At 34.1% G+C, this 17,107-nt stretch overlaps 2 protein-coding genes across 7 annotated transcripts; one reads left to right on the top strand and one right to left on the bottom strand.

The window, feature by feature from the left end:
• Positions 1-237: 237 nt before the first annotated feature.
• On the bottom strand, positions 238-6,531 carry LOC110735118. 6 transcript variants are annotated; one of them, XM_021915268.1, is made up of 6 exons: positions 6,165-6,531; positions 5,335-5,464; positions 4,750-4,890; positions 4,396-4,450; positions 3,601-3,735; positions 238-868 (listed from the first exon to the last, which is right to left on the bottom strand). In XM_021915268.1, the coding sequence occupies exons 3-6, from the start codon at positions 4,821-4,823 to the stop codon at positions 740-742; spliced, it is 393 nt and encodes a 130-aa protein (XP_021770960.1). In that variant the 5' UTR covers positions 4,824-4,890; positions 5,335-5,464; positions 6,165-6,531; the 3' UTR covers positions 238-739. The 6 variants fall into 6 exon arrangements, 5 of the variants coding, with proteins under 5 accessions (XP_021770960.1, XP_021770959.1, XP_021770958.1 ...); XM_021915267.1 differs by having other exon boundaries at positions 4,750-4,901; positions 6,183-6,529; XM_021915266.1 differs by having other exon boundaries at positions 4,750-4,901; positions 6,165-6,527.
• Positions 6,532-7,414: 883 nt separating this feature from the next.
• Positions 7,415-16,543, top strand: LOC110735117 (AUGMIN subunit 4-like). The gene is made up of 13 exons (XM_021915265.1): positions 7,415-7,671; positions 7,767-7,814; positions 7,923-8,048; positions 8,356-8,697; positions 8,787-8,886; positions 14,221-14,266; positions 14,405-14,498; positions 14,630-14,701; positions 14,804-14,862; positions 15,692-15,760; positions 15,839-15,890; positions 16,024-16,101; positions 16,209-16,543. Exons 1-13 carry the CDS (start codon positions 7,543-7,545, stop codon positions 16,284-16,286), a joined length of 1,293 nt encoding a protein of 430 aa, XP_021770957.1. The 5' UTR covers positions 7,415-7,542; the 3' UTR covers positions 16,287-16,543.
• The last annotated feature ends 564 nt before the right edge of the window (positions 16,544-17,107 follow it).

The following is a 17,107-nucleotide window of genomic DNA, read 5'->3' as shown; positions in this document are numbered from 1 at the left end:
GCTTTAAGATACCCCACACGGTAGAGATCGGCTGTGAGTGTATTGAAAGCTAAGGAACATGAACGAGTGCACAGCCGGTTTTGATGAAAATGGCTTGAAAATGCCTCACACAGTAGTGACCGGCTGTGGGTATATTGAGAGCAAAAGATAAGAAACTCTAACTAAAGTCAGGCGATATCTGAGAGTTTTGAGCAAAGAACACTCCGGTGCCCGGATGAGTGTAGAAAGAGGAAGTGGTTAAATGCAAAAGCGGCCGGTATCAAAGCTTTTTCTCAGGAAGTTTTTGCGAAAAATTTACAAAGTGTTGAAATGTGAAGAGGGGGGTCTCTACTTATAGAGAACCCCAGAAGGCGAACCGTCGCCTCCCCTTTAATTTCAAATTCAAATTAAAAAAAATAAAAATAAAATAAAGAAGGAGATGAACTATCACCTTCCTAGAGGTGGCATACTTGTGAAGGGCAAATGTTTAGGGTAAAATTACCCTATGCCACGTTGCCCAGTGGCATTCTGATATGTGTCAGCCTCAGAAAAGCCCAACGAGATCTAATCCTCTGCTGACACGTGACACCTTATCCCTGATAAGGGAACTGATTCCCTTCCACTATAAACAGAGGAAAATCTTCATTTATTACATTTTCATAAATACACACAAAAATTGAGCAATATTAATTGCAGAATTCTCTTTGAATCAAAGAGAAAAAACCTTTACATTCTGCACTTTATCACATCCGAAAACGTTCTAACTTGATCGTCGGAGGCAGAATTCCACCAAAATGGAGTTTCCGTGGTTTTGCATTCTCGGTGTTGTAACTCTCCCGAGGGACTCCAAAAACCCCGAAACACCTTTTGCTTTCCGAAGCTCATCAACATGTAAAACAACAAGAAGATTAAAAGAAAGAGAAATTGAAATAAGAGGATCAGAGCAGAACCGTAGAAAATGGGGATGAAATTAGGGATTGAGATGGGTAATAATGAGATTACATTTAAATCTTCTAAAACCCCTATTTTAGAGAGAAACAACAAGATGAAAGAAAAAGAGAAGAAAAGACTCAATAATGAAAATTGATATTTCACTACATTGCAACCCATATAACCAATTACAATCCAAATTGAGCATTATATGCTTGGAAGGGCCAATTGATGAGTGTATTTTATATGTATTTTTATTCCCCGTCCCGCGGTCATATTTATGCTTATTTGAGCTCCGCAGAGCTATTTTTATTACTAATATACGTTTTCTAGTGTTTTTGTAAAATTGGTATTATTTTATAACAATTTGCAGAATTATGATATCCCGAGCTTATTAAACCACTAAGAAGATATTAGAGTCGGATCGTATTTTATAATCAAATATTTAAAGCCAAAGACCGAGTTAAAGGAATTTGGTTCGGTGATTAAGGACTTGATTTGGCAAAGGATTAACTCTACAAGCTACAATTAAAGGGCTAGTCCAAATAGAATAATCAAAGATAAGGCTCAAGCTTGGGCCCAAAGCAAAAAGAAGCGCATAACCAAGAGAAGCTCGGCGTGAAGGAAGCGAGCCCGGTCAGTCGGCCCAATACCCGGGCGAGAGATTGAATGTCGGCTGATTTGTTTTTGTGGGTTGATTAGTATATAAATCCTATTAGTAAGATGTTATAAGGAGGTCAGCTTTATTGTTTTCCTTTAGACTTAGTTTAAATTTCCGTCACTCTTTTGTTAGGATTTTAACTTTGATCCTTTAAGCTTTTCATTAGTTTTAGATTAAGTGAGTTTTCATGTTTTATTAGTTTTGGTCGTTTAATTTTAGTTTGGCGGAACTTTTCATGAACTTTTCTTTAGTTTTGTTTTGACAGCTTTTGTTTATTTAATTTTATTATTCTTTCTTTGTTTTAACTTTAGTTTAATAATTTTATTTTAATATTTAGTTTATTATTATTTTTATTATGTTTACTGTAATTACTTTGATTAATTTAATTTTAATCATGTGTAAGTAGTTTTATTTCTAGGGTTTGTGGAGATTCATAAATAATATGAAGAGATGATTTATTATTATTGATTATTAATGTTTTGGGTTAATTTCCTATTGATTGTTATAATGCTATGCAATTAAATTAACCCTATTTTAATTGTATGAGTTATGCAATATTGATTTGAGAGACGAGAATTGATATTTAGGCTTAATTTTAATAGGCAGGTTAAATTATAAATGGTTAAGTCAAGATTCGAGAAATGCGATTTAATACCACTATGTTAATTATGTGATTGTAATACGTAGCAAAAGTTATTTATAATCTGGTTAATTTATGCATTGATAATTGATTGTTAGCCTTCTTCCCAAAGTATTATTTATTGGTGAACTTATGCCCTAGGCTCTTATTTATTTGATAATATCTTAATCTTATTTACTTAGTTTAATTAGTCCCCTTAGATTAATTTATAAAAAATCATACTTAGTTACTTGATAATTTAGATTATAATAATTTATTTGAAATAAATGAACATTGTTTCCCTGTAAATTCGACTCTACTTCCCTATGTATTTTAGACTTTTAACTAGTGGTTTTAGAAATTACTTTTGATTAGGTGATACAACTTTAACTGTCACCAATCCTAGTTTTTTTCCCACTTAAGAAAGCTTTAATTTCTGGATTTGTCGTCAAACAAGCTTAGACCACTCTCATGGTGAGCAAAAAAAATGCCCACCCACTTTCTCTCTCAACAAATCTGTTTTGCCCATGGGCAAATATTTTTCACAATTTCTCTCCCAATGGTGAGCAAAAAAAATGCTTGTCCTCTCTCTCTTACTTTTTCAATACTCCACCATTACTTTCTCTCTCCTACACAACACTTTTTTATTTATTAATTTCATTTATATTTTAACAATATTACTCCAAATAAATAAAAACTAGTCTAAATTTGTGTAACTTATTTTTTTTTTATTTGTGTCGTTTTTATCGTTAAAATAAAAAAATGGAGAATTTATGATAATTCTGAAATTATACCAAAATATACCAAAATGCATGTCTATTTATAGAGAATTAAATTTTACGGCCGTTGGTAATTTTAATTTTTTTTTAATAAATATTTATTTCAGAATTTGCATTACAAAAAATATAACCATTGCAAATTGTGGGGCCACCAGAGCACTATTCGTCTTAAAAAATGCTCATGAGTATTGGGCATTTTCAGAAATGCTCATGAGCATTTTTTGGCTTTTTCTCATTTGCTCACCATTGTAATGCATGAGTAAATTTTATGCCCACCTAAAATGCCCATGAGCAAATTTTTAGCTCACCATTGGTAGTGCTCTTAATGGCAATGCTTCAACTGGATGATTATGTACACTTCTTCAAGAACCTCATGGAACTTCGTCTTTCATACAATCGCTCGTCAATTGGAACACTACTCTTTATAAGCAAAGATGGGTAATTATTGAGCATCACCTACGCTAGAGCGATAAACGACCCGATTTCAACCCAAATGAAATTCATCCATAAAAGATCAATCATCACAAATTCACAACACCTAATTAAAAACCCCAAAAATCAAATCAAACTAATTTAAAATTAAAATTAAAATCCTAATCAACAAAAAATATAACCAATTACACTAAGTTTACCTCCTCAAAGAAGAGCAGCCCTTCCTGAGCAGAGCAACCATTGCTTCCAAAATTGAGCAATAACCTCCTAATTTTCTCTCTCCCCAAGTCAGAATTATGTGGGTAAACAACTGATGAGTAAAGAACTCGATCAACCTACAAGTAATGATCACAATTATGTGGATTAAATTCACACAGCTTGTACTTGTTCAATGCATAAAAAAGATTAAGGACATGCAGCCATAACCATGGGAAATGAGAAAGCAAGAGAAAATGAGTGATAGCGAGCAAATTCAGGAAAGCAAGAATAGGAGGAAGTGACAAGGAAGACAAATGGGGAAAGAGCTCAGATGGCAAGCATGTAAAATGAATCATGCAAGGGCAGGGCCGTGTTAAAGGTGGTCGGATTGAATACAAATATCCAAAAATCTGCACATAAACCAAAATCTCATCCTAGAAATCACAACAATCATAAATTAGCACCAACAACGCTCAAACAATCACCAAAAACTAACACCCAAAAATCCCCATTTTTGATTTAAAAATAAAATAAAATAAAACCCTAAGTCCAAAACTCAACACAAAAATCCAACCTAGAAATCACATTTAAAACCATAATTTAGCACCGACAAAGCGCATATCATCAAAGAAAAAAAACAAAAAATAACACCCAATATCCCAAATTCAACAAAAATCAGATTCCAAAAAAAATCATCAGATCAACTCAGATCGTCAAGATCCAACATAATTCATCAAAAAACGCTAAATCAAGATAAAAACATTAAAATTCAAAAATTAAATCAAAGATGATCATACCTCATAGAAGAAGAGACCAAATTCTCCATCTGTTACTCTAATCTCTAATCTCTGACTGAAAATCGCGTAAAATTGAAAACAAATGGGAAAGCAAGTCGAATGACACAAAACCATGAGAAGAAGAGACCAAATTCTCCATCTGTTACTCTAATCTCTAGATACTATTAGAGTTTCTAGTCCTAATTGACGCTTAAAACTAAAGCCTAATTCGTAATTCACATCATTTTAAAATTCAAATGTTAAATTAGGTGAGCTGAGCACTGAACACACAATTGTTTGATAAGGTGGTAATAAAGCAGCAACATAGCTGACAAAACAATTTGAAATTATTTTACCCCGACATATGCAACTCACCGATCAGCCTTATCGGCAACATTTTGCAATGCTTGAATATATTTCTTGTAGTAATGCTGATAAAAACTTTGCATCTCCCGAGCATAATCTTTATGTCACTTGTTTTGTTAACATATCTTTGGAAGCCCCTCTCGATCACAGCTAATCAAACACTGAAATTAGTAAGGAGGTCAGCATTGATTTTTATGCTGCAACAATTTCCATCCCAAGTACTGAATATAGTTATTATTTGCATAATTATTAAATATAATAAAAAAAAAGAGAATAAATGAATGATTAGGAATGAGCATATGTGCATTTTCATGTTAAGTCAATTGAATAAAACCCAATGGCTTCTGCCTAGAAGAGATCAATAATGTCTAACAATATAACATTCTCTTTAAGCTACAAAATCAACTTCTGATAATTAACGAATAGATAATTTTATTCTTCCTCCTTGCTTAGATCAATTTTCTAATGAGTTCATTATTACTTGACACAAAATTTTCTTGGTTATTATTACGTAGATCAAGTCTGGATTAAAAGCAACAACAAGAATTAGAAATGAAAAACCCAAAATATGGGAAATGAGAAATATATGTATACCTTGAAGACCTCGAAAGGGGGAAATTGCAAGAGGAAGATGAGCAATAATAGCAGGTGGAGGTTCCATCATCATCAATAAATCTAACAGAGAAAATCCCGAATAATTGATATTGTAAAATTGAATTGAAACCTGAAAATTGAACAAGAATCAATTAAAATCCACAAAATTACCGACGAATAAACCACAATTGTAATTACGGTAAAAGTCACAAATTCAACTCAAAAAACCGAAAATACTTACAATCAATAAAGAACGAAGAAATTGTTCTATGCTCCATTAACAAAACTTTATTGAAAAAAAAAAAAAAAATCTTTTGATTGTTTTCATCTTTAAGTGCAGCCTATAGAGGTTGAGCTCTTCATAAATATCCATATGAGAAAAGAAACCACAAATACAGAATTAAGTTAATATGTGAGGGGGTTGAGTCTACTTGATGCATTAAGAATCCTGGGTAAAGCCAAGTATATACCCCACATATATAACATAAGGAAATCAATTAATGAAAACTGAAATTTTTCAGAGTAATAACCAGTAAAAATTAAACAAAACCCAGAGAATAAAGCATTAAAGAAACATAGAAAAATAAGCCCATAAACCAAAATCTCATCCCAGAAATCACATCAAGAATCATAATTTAGCACCCACAAACGGTCAAACAATCACATAAAACTAAAACCCAGAAATCCCCATTTCTCTTTTTGAAACAAAATCAAAGCCCTAATTCCTAAACTCAACACTAAAATCCAACCCAGAAATCAAAACCATAATTTAGCACCGACAAAGCTCATATCATCAAAGAAAACAACAAAAAAGGACACCCAATACAGACCTCGAATCTCTCACTCACCGCATCCTATCTCCTCTGGTTTAGATATCGCGTCATCGTCGTCGGTGGTGGACCTGTCGACGTCGGCGTTGGTGGCAGCCAAGTCTCTCTCCAAATCTAAGCCTCCGACTGTAGAATCCAGTCTAAACCTTTCCCTCTCTCCTTTCTTCCTCTCCATGAGCTAAGAAGACAAAAGAAGAGGAATCTCTGAAAAGCAAAATGAAAGGGAAGGAGGAAAACCAGGATGTAGAAAAGAGAAAAGAAAATAAAAGGAGGCGAGAACACCATACAGCTGGCACCACACAAACAGCTCAAGGAACAAAGTTGAGTAAGGGTAAAACCGAGAAAATACTATTAACAAACAAAGCTAAGGGAGGGTAATGCCGGGAAAATACTATTCATAAGCTACAGTAGAAGCATTTCAATTTTCAACAGTGTTTTAGGATTGTGGGATATGATATGCGATATAATGAAACAAAAATTAGTATAATTTTGAAAACTGACAACATAAAAGTAAAAATACCTTTTTCTTATTTCCTATTTTTTGTTTTAAAAAAAGAAAATTGAAAACAAAAAATAATGCCAAACAAGCCCTAAAGAAGCTGTTAATTACTTGATAATGAAGTAATATTGAGTAATGACTTATAAATCTATATAGTCTACTAGATTAAGATGAATTTAATAAAATTTGGAACATAAACTAATAATAAGTCAATGATTATTCGTGTATAAGTCAATATGTGAAATAATTAAACTTAAAACGACCCGACTTGATATGAAATTAAATCTACTATAATTCGATTAATTCGCGTTATCAACCCAATTATATCCCGAATATGACTCGCTTACAACATGACTAAAATTCGATTGAATTGTACAGAGCCACCAATTACCTAACTCGGCTTAAATTGACTCGCAAACCATGTGAACTTGTTTAAACCTGGCCATCTTAATCTGTTATCCTATTAACCTAACCGATAAAGACCTAGTACAGATATGATATGACCAACATGAACTTGAACTTACTTTTGGTCTGGCTAAACTCGCTTTCAACCTGACCGATTTTAACCCAATCAAATTATGACTCGACCCGATTTAAAGCCATACAAATGATATAGGAAATAATCGAACCGAACCAATTGACCACTTTTCAAAATTGAACCCGACTAATTCTTAGAACCGATCCAAACCGACCCACCACCCAAACTAAAGCTTTTTTATAAAAAAAAAAAAACAGCTAAGTTTAGTGAAAGCACTTCTGCTAACCTATGAATTACCTTCTAAATTCAAAATGCAGAAAAACAGACCAGTTTTTGAAATCAAAACCAAACCCAAAAAAGTGACCCACTAATTGCTGCTTGAATTCAACAGTTAAACAAAAATGGTGAAGGGTTTACAACAACAAAATCTACCTGCTGATGTAACCCAACTCGTCGATCAATTGGAGAGACATTGCTTAGCTTCTGATGGCTCCCTTGTGTCTAAATCTGCTTATTACGATCTTCAACTCGTAAATTTTCCCCATTTAAATTCATCATTTCAATTAATTTCAGTTGATTTCGCTAAATGTTTTGTGGGATTGTTGATTTATTGTAATTTTTGCAGGCTAGAGAGGAGATGTGTAGGGAAAGATTGCGGTATTTGGAAGCGATGGTACAATTTTTTTTTTTTATTTGTTGATTTCTAATAAATTAGGGTTTTTGAACGAAGAATGTGGTTGAACTTGATGTTTATTTTGATGGGTTTTTGTTAATTTTATAGGCAATTTATTGTGAAGCAATTACTATGGTTGAAGAATATCAGCAAGCTTTATCTGTTGCAAATCCAGGTGGGATTCGTGATGTGCAGGGTCTTTACCCGCAGCTTGGTCTGAAAAACTCTCCTCAGGTCAATTTTCAATTTTTTCGGTTTTAATATGTGATCACATATATGATTGCATTTTCATTTTGTCATGCCAATTTTATGTTCTGTGCAATTTTTCTTATGAGGGGCTTATTTTAGTTATTTGCCATGAGGATGATAATGTGAGAACTGAGAAGGGTACATTGGGTACTCTCTTTTAAATTTTACGGAGTATTCAGCGAGTGTGAGGGCAATTTGTGTCGTGTTTGTGGTTAATTGAGAATTATGTATAGTTTTTGTTCTGTTAAGTACTTAAAATGTATAGATATTGAGATGTTTGGTTAAATGACAGGTTTATGAGACTCTGGAGCATCGGCTTGTTGTTGCTGAGGCAGCTCAAAAGTTGAGACTTCCACATATCTCCAAAGATGGTGAGATTCATGAAGAGGATATTGAGAAATGGAGTATCATGTCGAGAAGCTCTCTTGATAGTAATAGCACAAATTTGACAATGAGCTCAAGCACTACTTCAACTAATTATGCTACTAGTACCCCCAGTACAATTGCAATTGTTGCACCTTCTAATGCGACTGATACGAGTGATCCTGGTATTGGTGGAGTTCCAAATCGTTATTTGGGAATCACTTCGAATTATTTATGGCAGACTCAGTTACATCAGGTTCCTTTATCCGTGGTATGTTGGACATTATTTCTTTGATTGACTTCTCAAATGCTTATATACGTGTGTTTTATTGTTGTCTTCTACTCTTGTTGCAATTGTAGGGTATGGCAGAGTATCAGATGTCACTCTTTCGTGAGATCGAGGCTCGTTTGACAGTCAAATGCGATCAAGTTGCTGATGCTATTGTAATGGAAAATGTTGGTGAGTTTCTGATTACTTGAGTCTACTTGAGATTTACTTTGGGGATATTCATATTTCACATGTTTCTCTATTTTGTAAATTCTATATGATGGAAAATTTTCTGCAGTGACCCTTAGTTATATTATTGAACATACTTTGGTGACTGATAATCAAACATCTGTTTAAGTAATTTAAAAAACAGTAAGGGAGGGGGGGGGGGTTCAATACCTTCTCCCTCTCTCCTCCCATGGCAGCTACAAAGCTCCATTTAACCTTTATGACTTCATTTCCTAAGTCCTAAAATTCAAGTTTCCAGCATTACCAATAATTTTCTCAACTTTAAACCCACTTAACAATCAAACCCTATACTCAAGCTCTATCAAATTGCTTCCAAATTACTCCATATGTGCCCTAGCTGTTGAAGCATTTGGTCTAAATACCCTAAACTAGGAAAAAATCAAAAGAAAGTATGAGGAGGGGGCTGTGGTAAATGAGGGGGAGGAGGGTGTTGGGATTGCTATTATCTCCCTAGCCACCACGTGGTTATGCCCTACTAATAGGTCTACTACCTTCGGGGCCACCTGTCACTCTCACTAACACCACCATTGTTGTAGTATGGAATTTGGGAGGCCTTGTCCCCTCTACTTTAATTATCCCTTCTCTAATGTATTTAGAAATTTAGTATCCGATTTTGTGAAATATCACGGCTCAATTTCTTGATTTCTTATCAAGATCGTGATGATTTATTTGAGCTAAATTTGGCATTTGGGAAGTTGGGATTGGGAGTTTAGGGATTAAAGGTTGGGATAAAGATTGAAAAATGATGGTTGTGAAGATATGAAAACTATGCCAATACCTTCTTTTTTTTTTTAAAAAAAGGTACCAATACCTTGTTTAAGTAGTAGATGGGAATTTGTAGGGAATAAGTAGCATATTTACAAAAATACCCTTACTAACATTCCTCCTCCTTTCTTTTCATTAATTGCAAAAATGTCATTTTATGTCTATTCCATTTCCTATCCATCTATTACATGCCCTCCTTAGGTAATAAAATGGTGGAAATTGAACCCTTCTATTCCCAATTCCTGTCCCTTTTTTTTTTAATTCCCAATCTCATCAAACAAACAAGGGATTTAATTCAATTGGGATTAAAACTCCCAATCTTATCCTCAAGTCCCATGTACTTAACACCCCCTTATTGTATTATATCCCCTGTTTTTGATTTTGGGATATTATTTGATTGTCTAAGTATTCTCTTCATGTCACATTGGTCAAAAACAGCGGACTTGGGTGTAAAAATGTTCATTACTAATATTAAATGGCAATGAGGTGCCCATGAGCGATTGTTTTAAGTGCCTTGTATCAATTTTGCGGAAGAATGGAGAAATTGATAAAAAATTTAGGATTAAATCCAATCGGTTCAAATGGAGAGCAACAACTAGAGTATTGTGTGATCGTAGCATACCTTTAAAGTTAAAGGGAACTTTTTTTTTTTGGCGGCTATCACACTAGTGTTGTTGCATTGGTCAGTTACCATTCAAGAACGATCATATTAGGAAGATGAGAGTAGCAAAGATGGAGTGTGTGTGTAGAGATTGATGAGTGGGAATACCGTAAAGAATTAGATATAGAGATATTAGGAGGAAAATTGGAGTGTGGACATTGAGGATAAGATAAAGGAGGACCAATTGTGATAGTTTGTGCATATCTTATGGAGCTCGAAAGACACACTAAGGAAAGTAGAGAGTTGGGTTAAGGTGGTTTCAAAAGAGGTGGGGGAAGAGCAAAGATGATTTGGATGGAAAGAATAAAGGACATGAATAATTTGGGTTTGCAAGCACATATTACATTGACAAGTAATCTTGGCTCATGTAACCAACCCTATATTGGCTTTGATTTTTTTTTTTAATAACTCACTTTTTTTTTTTTTTTTTCTCCCCTATTCCATTTCTGCATACTCCCTATACCATTATACCCCTCTTCTTACCCCCACAATATTTACACTTTCCACTCACTGTCTTACCCTTTTCGACGTTGTCTTACGCCCATCCACTTGTTTACACACTCTCTTACGTTTCTACTACGCTCATCTTTTTCAAAGTTTTCTTAAACTACATATCTACTGTTCGAATATAATAACCAAAAAAAAAAAAACAATAAAGGTAATACATAAAATGTTATTTGAATTTATGTAATATGCCCAAGAGAGATTTAAGAGGAAAAATGGCTGAAGGTATTAAGTTGTCAAAAAAATTATGTAATTCCATAGAATTGGAAAAAAGATTTTGGCATAGGATGGAAAAAAGAGAGGAAGTAGAAAGATGGAAAAATAGTGTGAGAAAAGTGGTGGAGGAAAGAGAGATATTGGGGTGAATTTCTATGTATCATAAACAAAATTGGAGAAAACATACCTGGAAGAATGCACTAATTAAATGTTACACAAGTTCTGAGTGTCTGATCTGACTCTTATTTTGATAAAATTTGACTTTGACTTGTTTTTTTTTGGAATCAAATTGGACTTTCTTCCTTGAATAGGGTTAGACTCTATTCAGATTGGATAGAATTGCCATCCCTAGTTGGCATCATCAATTTACATCTCCATGCTCTAAAACTGGATTTTACCTACTGGCTACTGCATGTTTGCACCATCATTTATTCATTTGGTATAAGTGTGCAAAATGACTCTTGTATCCTATTAGCAATGAATGGTTCTTATTTTGCCAGGCTTTTAAAATTGAATTTATTGTATTCCCCCGGTTCTTTTTTGTATTCCCACTTTCCATTTAGATATGGTCTTTTTTTATCATCTTACTTTTGCTTATTTCCTTTTATGGATAAGAAAACTCTCACTTTATCTCTCCTTACCCCACCACATGGTCCACTTTGTAATATTTTATAATTATAATATTCAATTACTATAACTTTCTCTACCCAAAAAGTAAAAAAATTTACCCACTTTCCACTAACCCCCTCTTTTTCTTGCTACTGTAATCTATTAACTATTAATAATGTCACTCACATAATAAATTTTTTCCCGCCTAAATGCAAGAATGATGTCATCTGTTTTTTTTTTTTTTTTGTAGAGCCACCATATTTAACAAGTTTGAAATTTGAATATTAGAAACTTCTACATTACAACTAAAACCTCTCAATTTATCTTTAAAAAATGAAACAATTGTAATTAACACACTAATAAATGGACTCCTATATTGAAATATGTTTTAGGCGACATTGAACAGGTATTATATCATAATTTTGAGGATATTTTAGATTTTAACACCTGACAAAAACCCGAAAATGGTTTTTAACACCCCAAAAAAAAAAACTTTTATTTTAACACCAGACAAAAACTATAAAAATAGTTTTTACCACCACTTAACGGTTTTCGTCCAAAAATTCCGTTAAGTGGGGCCCACAGTGACACGTGTCACCATTTTACTTGTTTTCAAAAAATAAAAAAATAAATAAGTAAAAAACAAGAAAAAAATTTTTTTTTTTTTTAAAAACTCAAACAACCACAAGGTAGCCACCAACGGTGGCCCTTCTCCCCTGCCAACTCCCAAACCACCCTCTCCTAGCCCCCTGTCACCGAGTTTCGCCACCGAACCTTCCTTATCACCTGAAATCGTCGTACCCTCGCTTCCCGTAGCCAAAATTCGAGAACCCCCACCGAAAATCGTGCCCAAAAAACGGCGACGAATTTCAGGGGTGGTGGTTTTGCGGTTGAGCAATCTTCCTTCCCCAAAAACGCCGGCGAATTTGGCCATTAATGGCTGAAATTGACCGGTTTTGGGGCTGAGTGGCCTTAACCGACCGATTTCGGTCATCAATGGCCGAATTCGTGGCTGAATCAACGGCCAAAAATTCGTGGCTGGTGATGGCGGTGGTCGGGCTAGGGTGGTTTAGGGCTGCGGGAAAAGGGTGGGGATGGGTTAAGGTCGGCCGGTGAGGGAGGGGGAGGTGGTGCGCCGGTTATTGCGTCGCCGGCTGTGGGTCAAGCTGAAGAAGAAGGTGGCAGTGGTGGGGCGGTGGTGGGGCTAGGGTGGCCGGGTAGTTTTTGGTTTTTTTTTTTTAATTTTTGTTTTTATTTTTTGGCCAATAATATAGCGACACGTGGCTCATTAACCCACTTAACGGATTCCTAAACGGAATCAGTTAAATGGTGGTAAAAACCATTTTTATATTTTTTGTCAGGTGTTAAAATAAAAGGTTTTTTTTGGGGGTGTTAAAAACCATTTTCGGGTTTGTGTCAGGTGTTAAAATCTAAAATATCCTAATTTTGATGAAAATCTAAAACTATAAAATTACAAATATTTTTGTACAAAGTGCGTAATTCTTATTTATATTTGTCCATTTTTTTAAAAAAGTACAAATTATAAAAATAGATTTTATTAAAACTGATCGCACGGGTTCTAACCTAGTTAGAAAGATACAAAAAAGAACAAGGGATTATTTTCTTCTTCATACATGTAGATTTGATAAAAGCTGAACATGTAGAGGCAACTAGAGTTGTCAAAACCTGACCCGATCGACCTAATCTGAAACCGACCCAAAAATTATCCGATTTAGATTTCGACTCGCATGGACACAATAATTTAACCTGACTCAAGTTTGAAATAAGACCCGACCTGGCCAACCTCATCGAACCCGATTTGGACATCTGAATTGACACTTTTAGAGGCAACCATCTACTTAAATTGAAATATCTGACATTTGAGCCCTTAATTAATGGGCTCCCGCATTTGGTCCATTTTATAAAATGGATTAGGGTAGTGCTGCTATTTTATGCTGAATAAGACCGGCTTTATTTGATTATGTGAACTTATGTTCGGTCAACCTGTGTAACCAGTTGATGGTGCGTTGTCTAATATGAAGATCCTGTAGCCTATCAACCTTTAATGGAGTATTTAAAGTTGCATCGCTAGTTTGTTGAACAGTGTATTTATTTTGTTATTATTATTTTTTTAATTTTCCAAATCACTGGGTACCGTATATATCTCCTTGGATGTTTTTTTTTTTTTTTTTTTTTTTTTTTTTTTTTTTTATTTAAGGAACAAAATTTTCTGAGAATTTCACATGCTTTAGACAGTTTAGAAAATTTGGTACTAGTAGTCATTCAAGGCAATCTTGTGAAATTCTCCTTTCTCAATCTTTTAAGTCTTGACACTTAAAAAACTACAACTAAATTAGAAATTATTACCATAATTATTGATGCTCAATGATCTTACAATGTTAACATCACTAAAGTGGACTAGATGTGCAGCGAGTAAACTACAGCAGAAATTTATAAAGATCAATGTAAGCATGAAAAAAGCATACATTTTATAGTATACTCCTTGTATGTCATTTTTGCAGATGGTTCATCAGGACATCAGAATCTGAGTTCACGACTTCCAGAAAGGTCTCTCTCTCTCTCTCTCTCTCTCACCTACGTCAAAAGAGGTTAAACCGTTAAAGTGCACCATTTATACTACCCCCCCTGTTCCCTATCTAAATTTTTTACTGCACCCAGAGTCTTAGACTATTTACTTTTTATCAGGGTAAAGATTATTATTGAAGAGATAGAAAAAGACGAAGAAGCTTTGAAAGAGGATCTCTACTCTGCTGATAGAAAATTTGCAGAATACTACAATGTGTGTAAGCAGTAATGTGTACATTGGTATTAATTATCTAACCAAATATCATTATACTTTTTTTAAAAATCTTTTTCAAATTCCCTGACATAAAATTAGATACGTAATTAAATATATTCTACTCCTCTCAGGTTTTAGAGCAAATACTTGGAGTGCTTATTAAGCTTGTCAAAGATTTGAAGTTGCTAAATCAACATAAATACGTGAGTTTCCATGTTGCTATGGCTGATGGGTACTTTTCATGTGACTAAGCCCTATATTTTATATAGACAGTGAGGCAGTTAATGATGCTGATTTTTATGTAGGATGAACTGCAGAAAACTTGGCAAATCAAGAGGCATGAGGCAATGGGTGCTAAACTGAGGTAAGCCAACTGTCAAGAGTGCAACCATTGTTGCATACTTCTTTCTTTACGTAACTTGGTACAGCTTTGACTGACTCAAATGATGAAAGTGAATAAAATCACATATATGACCGAAATGTATCTTGTGGCATGCGTTAGTTTTTTTATAACTTGAATGACTTTATGTTATAGAGTTGAATTTGAAGAAGCCAAGCTCTTTCTGACAATTAAGGCTCTTGATTCTTGGAGTGGAATGTATACATTTGTGTAAGGATTAATTCTATAAAATACAATACATAAATCAGCAGTGTATTGCAGATTGCAACCATTGCATATGTTTGTTTTAATTGTATTTGGAAGTTCAAAGTTTTTAAAAAAAAATTTAATTTTTTTTTGTTCTTTTTATCATTGAATCATTTATCAATCTTATTATGGATGATATTTCTGGAACTCCTTCATGAGTTTTACAAGTGAATTTGTTTACATACACGGATTTGAATTCCAAAATACGAGTGCTGGCCCTACAATGCAAATAGGGCTTGTGACTCATAAAAAGGGTGTCATTTTCAACTATGAGCTCTATTTTTTTGTCATCAACGAAGCCTTAGACTTTGTTGCTATGTAAACACATGGTAGGAAAGAATTGTACGAGGTTAATGAGATAAGTTCTCGTTTGCTTAATGTGCCTCTTTTTTAATACTATTATTGTAGAGGTAAAGGAGAAGACATTAAGAAACCCTCCTTGCGAGGGGGATTCCTAATGTATCTGAAGAAAGAATGGGAACTATACTAGAGCTGTTACAAGGAGTAATATCCATATAATTGCTAACTAATGACTCACATTTGCTAGGGTATTGGAGCACATTCTTCTTGTTGCGACCTATACTCAAGAAACAATACCAGCTCTCCACAAGATCAGGTGATATGTCAGTAACAAATGTCCATATGAAATTCGCTATTTGGACTTGAAATAATAAAATTGATCTCCTTTACTCAGGAATTACCTTGTTGAGGCAACAGAAGAGGCTTCAACTGCATACAACAAAGCAGTATGTTTTCAGTTTTACATTCCCTGTTGATTTATCTATTTTTCTGTGCTCTACAGTTGCAAATCTTTGTATAAAATTGAGAGCACAAGGATTTTCTAGACTAATGTTTTTAATGACGAGTAAATTGTATCAGGTGACACGGCTTCGTGAGTACCAAGGAGTTGATCCACACTTTGACACCATAGCAAGGCAGTACCATGACATTGTTAAGGTTATTTTTTTTTTAAAATAATTTGTTATTTATTTATATTTATTTTCGTGGAATTTCTTGTGCTATCTCTTTGATAACTTGATTTCTAAGACCAAACCTTTGTGCAGAAACTGGAAAATATGCAATGGACAATTCACCAGGTTGAAATGGATTTGAAGTATTTGCCTGATCACTCGAGCACATAGTACAGTTGTTTAAATGAATTTAGTGTGAACATATCACATATGTACTATGTATATGTCAGTATGTACTATGCTGTAGTGAAAATCTGGTATTTCATCTTTTTTTTGTAGATTGTAAACCAGTACGATTGTAAAGAAACCCAGCAGATAAATTCATTCATTCACATCATGCAAGTACCTGACAAAGCAAAGAATGTAGCGATTTTTATTCTTCATGTCAAATTTATGCTGAAGAGATAACTGATGATTGATGGATGAAACAAGCAAGAATATCGAGAAAGCTGAATGTTGAATGCAGGAAATCTGTGACCACTATTTATATAAAGATCACAACCTGCACTCTAAAATCCCTAACAAATGTAAATTGGTGGAATTAGGGGTGTACACAAATTGGCCCGGACCTGAAATCAGACCTAAACTGGACCTAGAATGAGCAAAAGAGAGTAAAATAGAGTACGTTGCACCTCATCATAAACTACTAAGAACAATATGTAAGATAATCGTTCATCTTACAAAGTAATCATCTAGTTATAGGTTTTTGCATCCAAGTATATTAATCTTGTATGCTATACTGTCGTGGTTAAAGGATGAATATAGTAATAATCTAGTTATAGGTTTTGTGTGACGCACCTATGTATATTAATCTTAAGATCTTGATGTTAAAACAAGACACCATTATTATAGGTTGATGATACCTGGATGAGAATGACGCGCAGAAATGGTCAAAGCCAGAAAGCAATAACAGGTTGGACATTGTTGGACTAAATGGTACAATTAAGCAAGGCAGCAAAAGGATCATAGCTAATTCACCAACACAAGCAGAA

Source organism: Chenopodium quinoa, unplaced genomic scaffold (genome assembly GCF_001683475.1).
Source record: "Chenopodium quinoa cultivar QQ74 unplaced genomic scaffold, ASM168347v1, whole genome shotgun sequence".
Taxonomy (NCBI): domain Eukaryota; kingdom Viridiplantae; phylum Streptophyta; class Magnoliopsida; order Caryophyllales; family Amaranthaceae; genus Chenopodium; species Chenopodium quinoa.
Note: the sequence above shows the minus strand (reverse complement) of the source record. Positions and strands in the feature narration are given on the sequence as shown.

Bases quoted from the DNA above. Each gene is read 5' to 3' on its own strand.
- LOC110735118 (XM_021915268.1), bottom strand. From the start codon at position 4,823: ATGCAAAGTTTTTATCAGCATTACTACAAGAAATATATTCAAGCATTG. The intron at 3,736-4,395 runs GTATGATCATCT...CATTACTTGTAG, and splicing joins TTGGTCTCTTCTTCTATGAG to GTTGATCGAGTTCTTTACTC. The intron at 869-3,600 runs GTAAACTTAGTG...GTTGTTTTACAT, and splicing joins GGCTGCTCTTCTTTGAGGAG to GTTGATGAGCTTCGGAAAGC.
- LOC110735117 (XM_021915265.1), top strand. From the start codon at position 7,543: ATGGTGAAGGGTTTACAACAACAAAATCTACCTGCTGATGTAACCCAA. The intron at 8,049-8,355 runs GTCAATTTTCAA...GTTAAATGACAG, and splicing joins GTCTGAAAAACTCTCCTCAG to GTTTATGAGACTCTGGAGCA. The intron at 8,887-14,220 runs GTGAGTTTCTGA...TCATTTTTGCAG, and splicing joins TATTGTAATGGAAAATGTTG to ATGGTTCATCAGGACATCAG.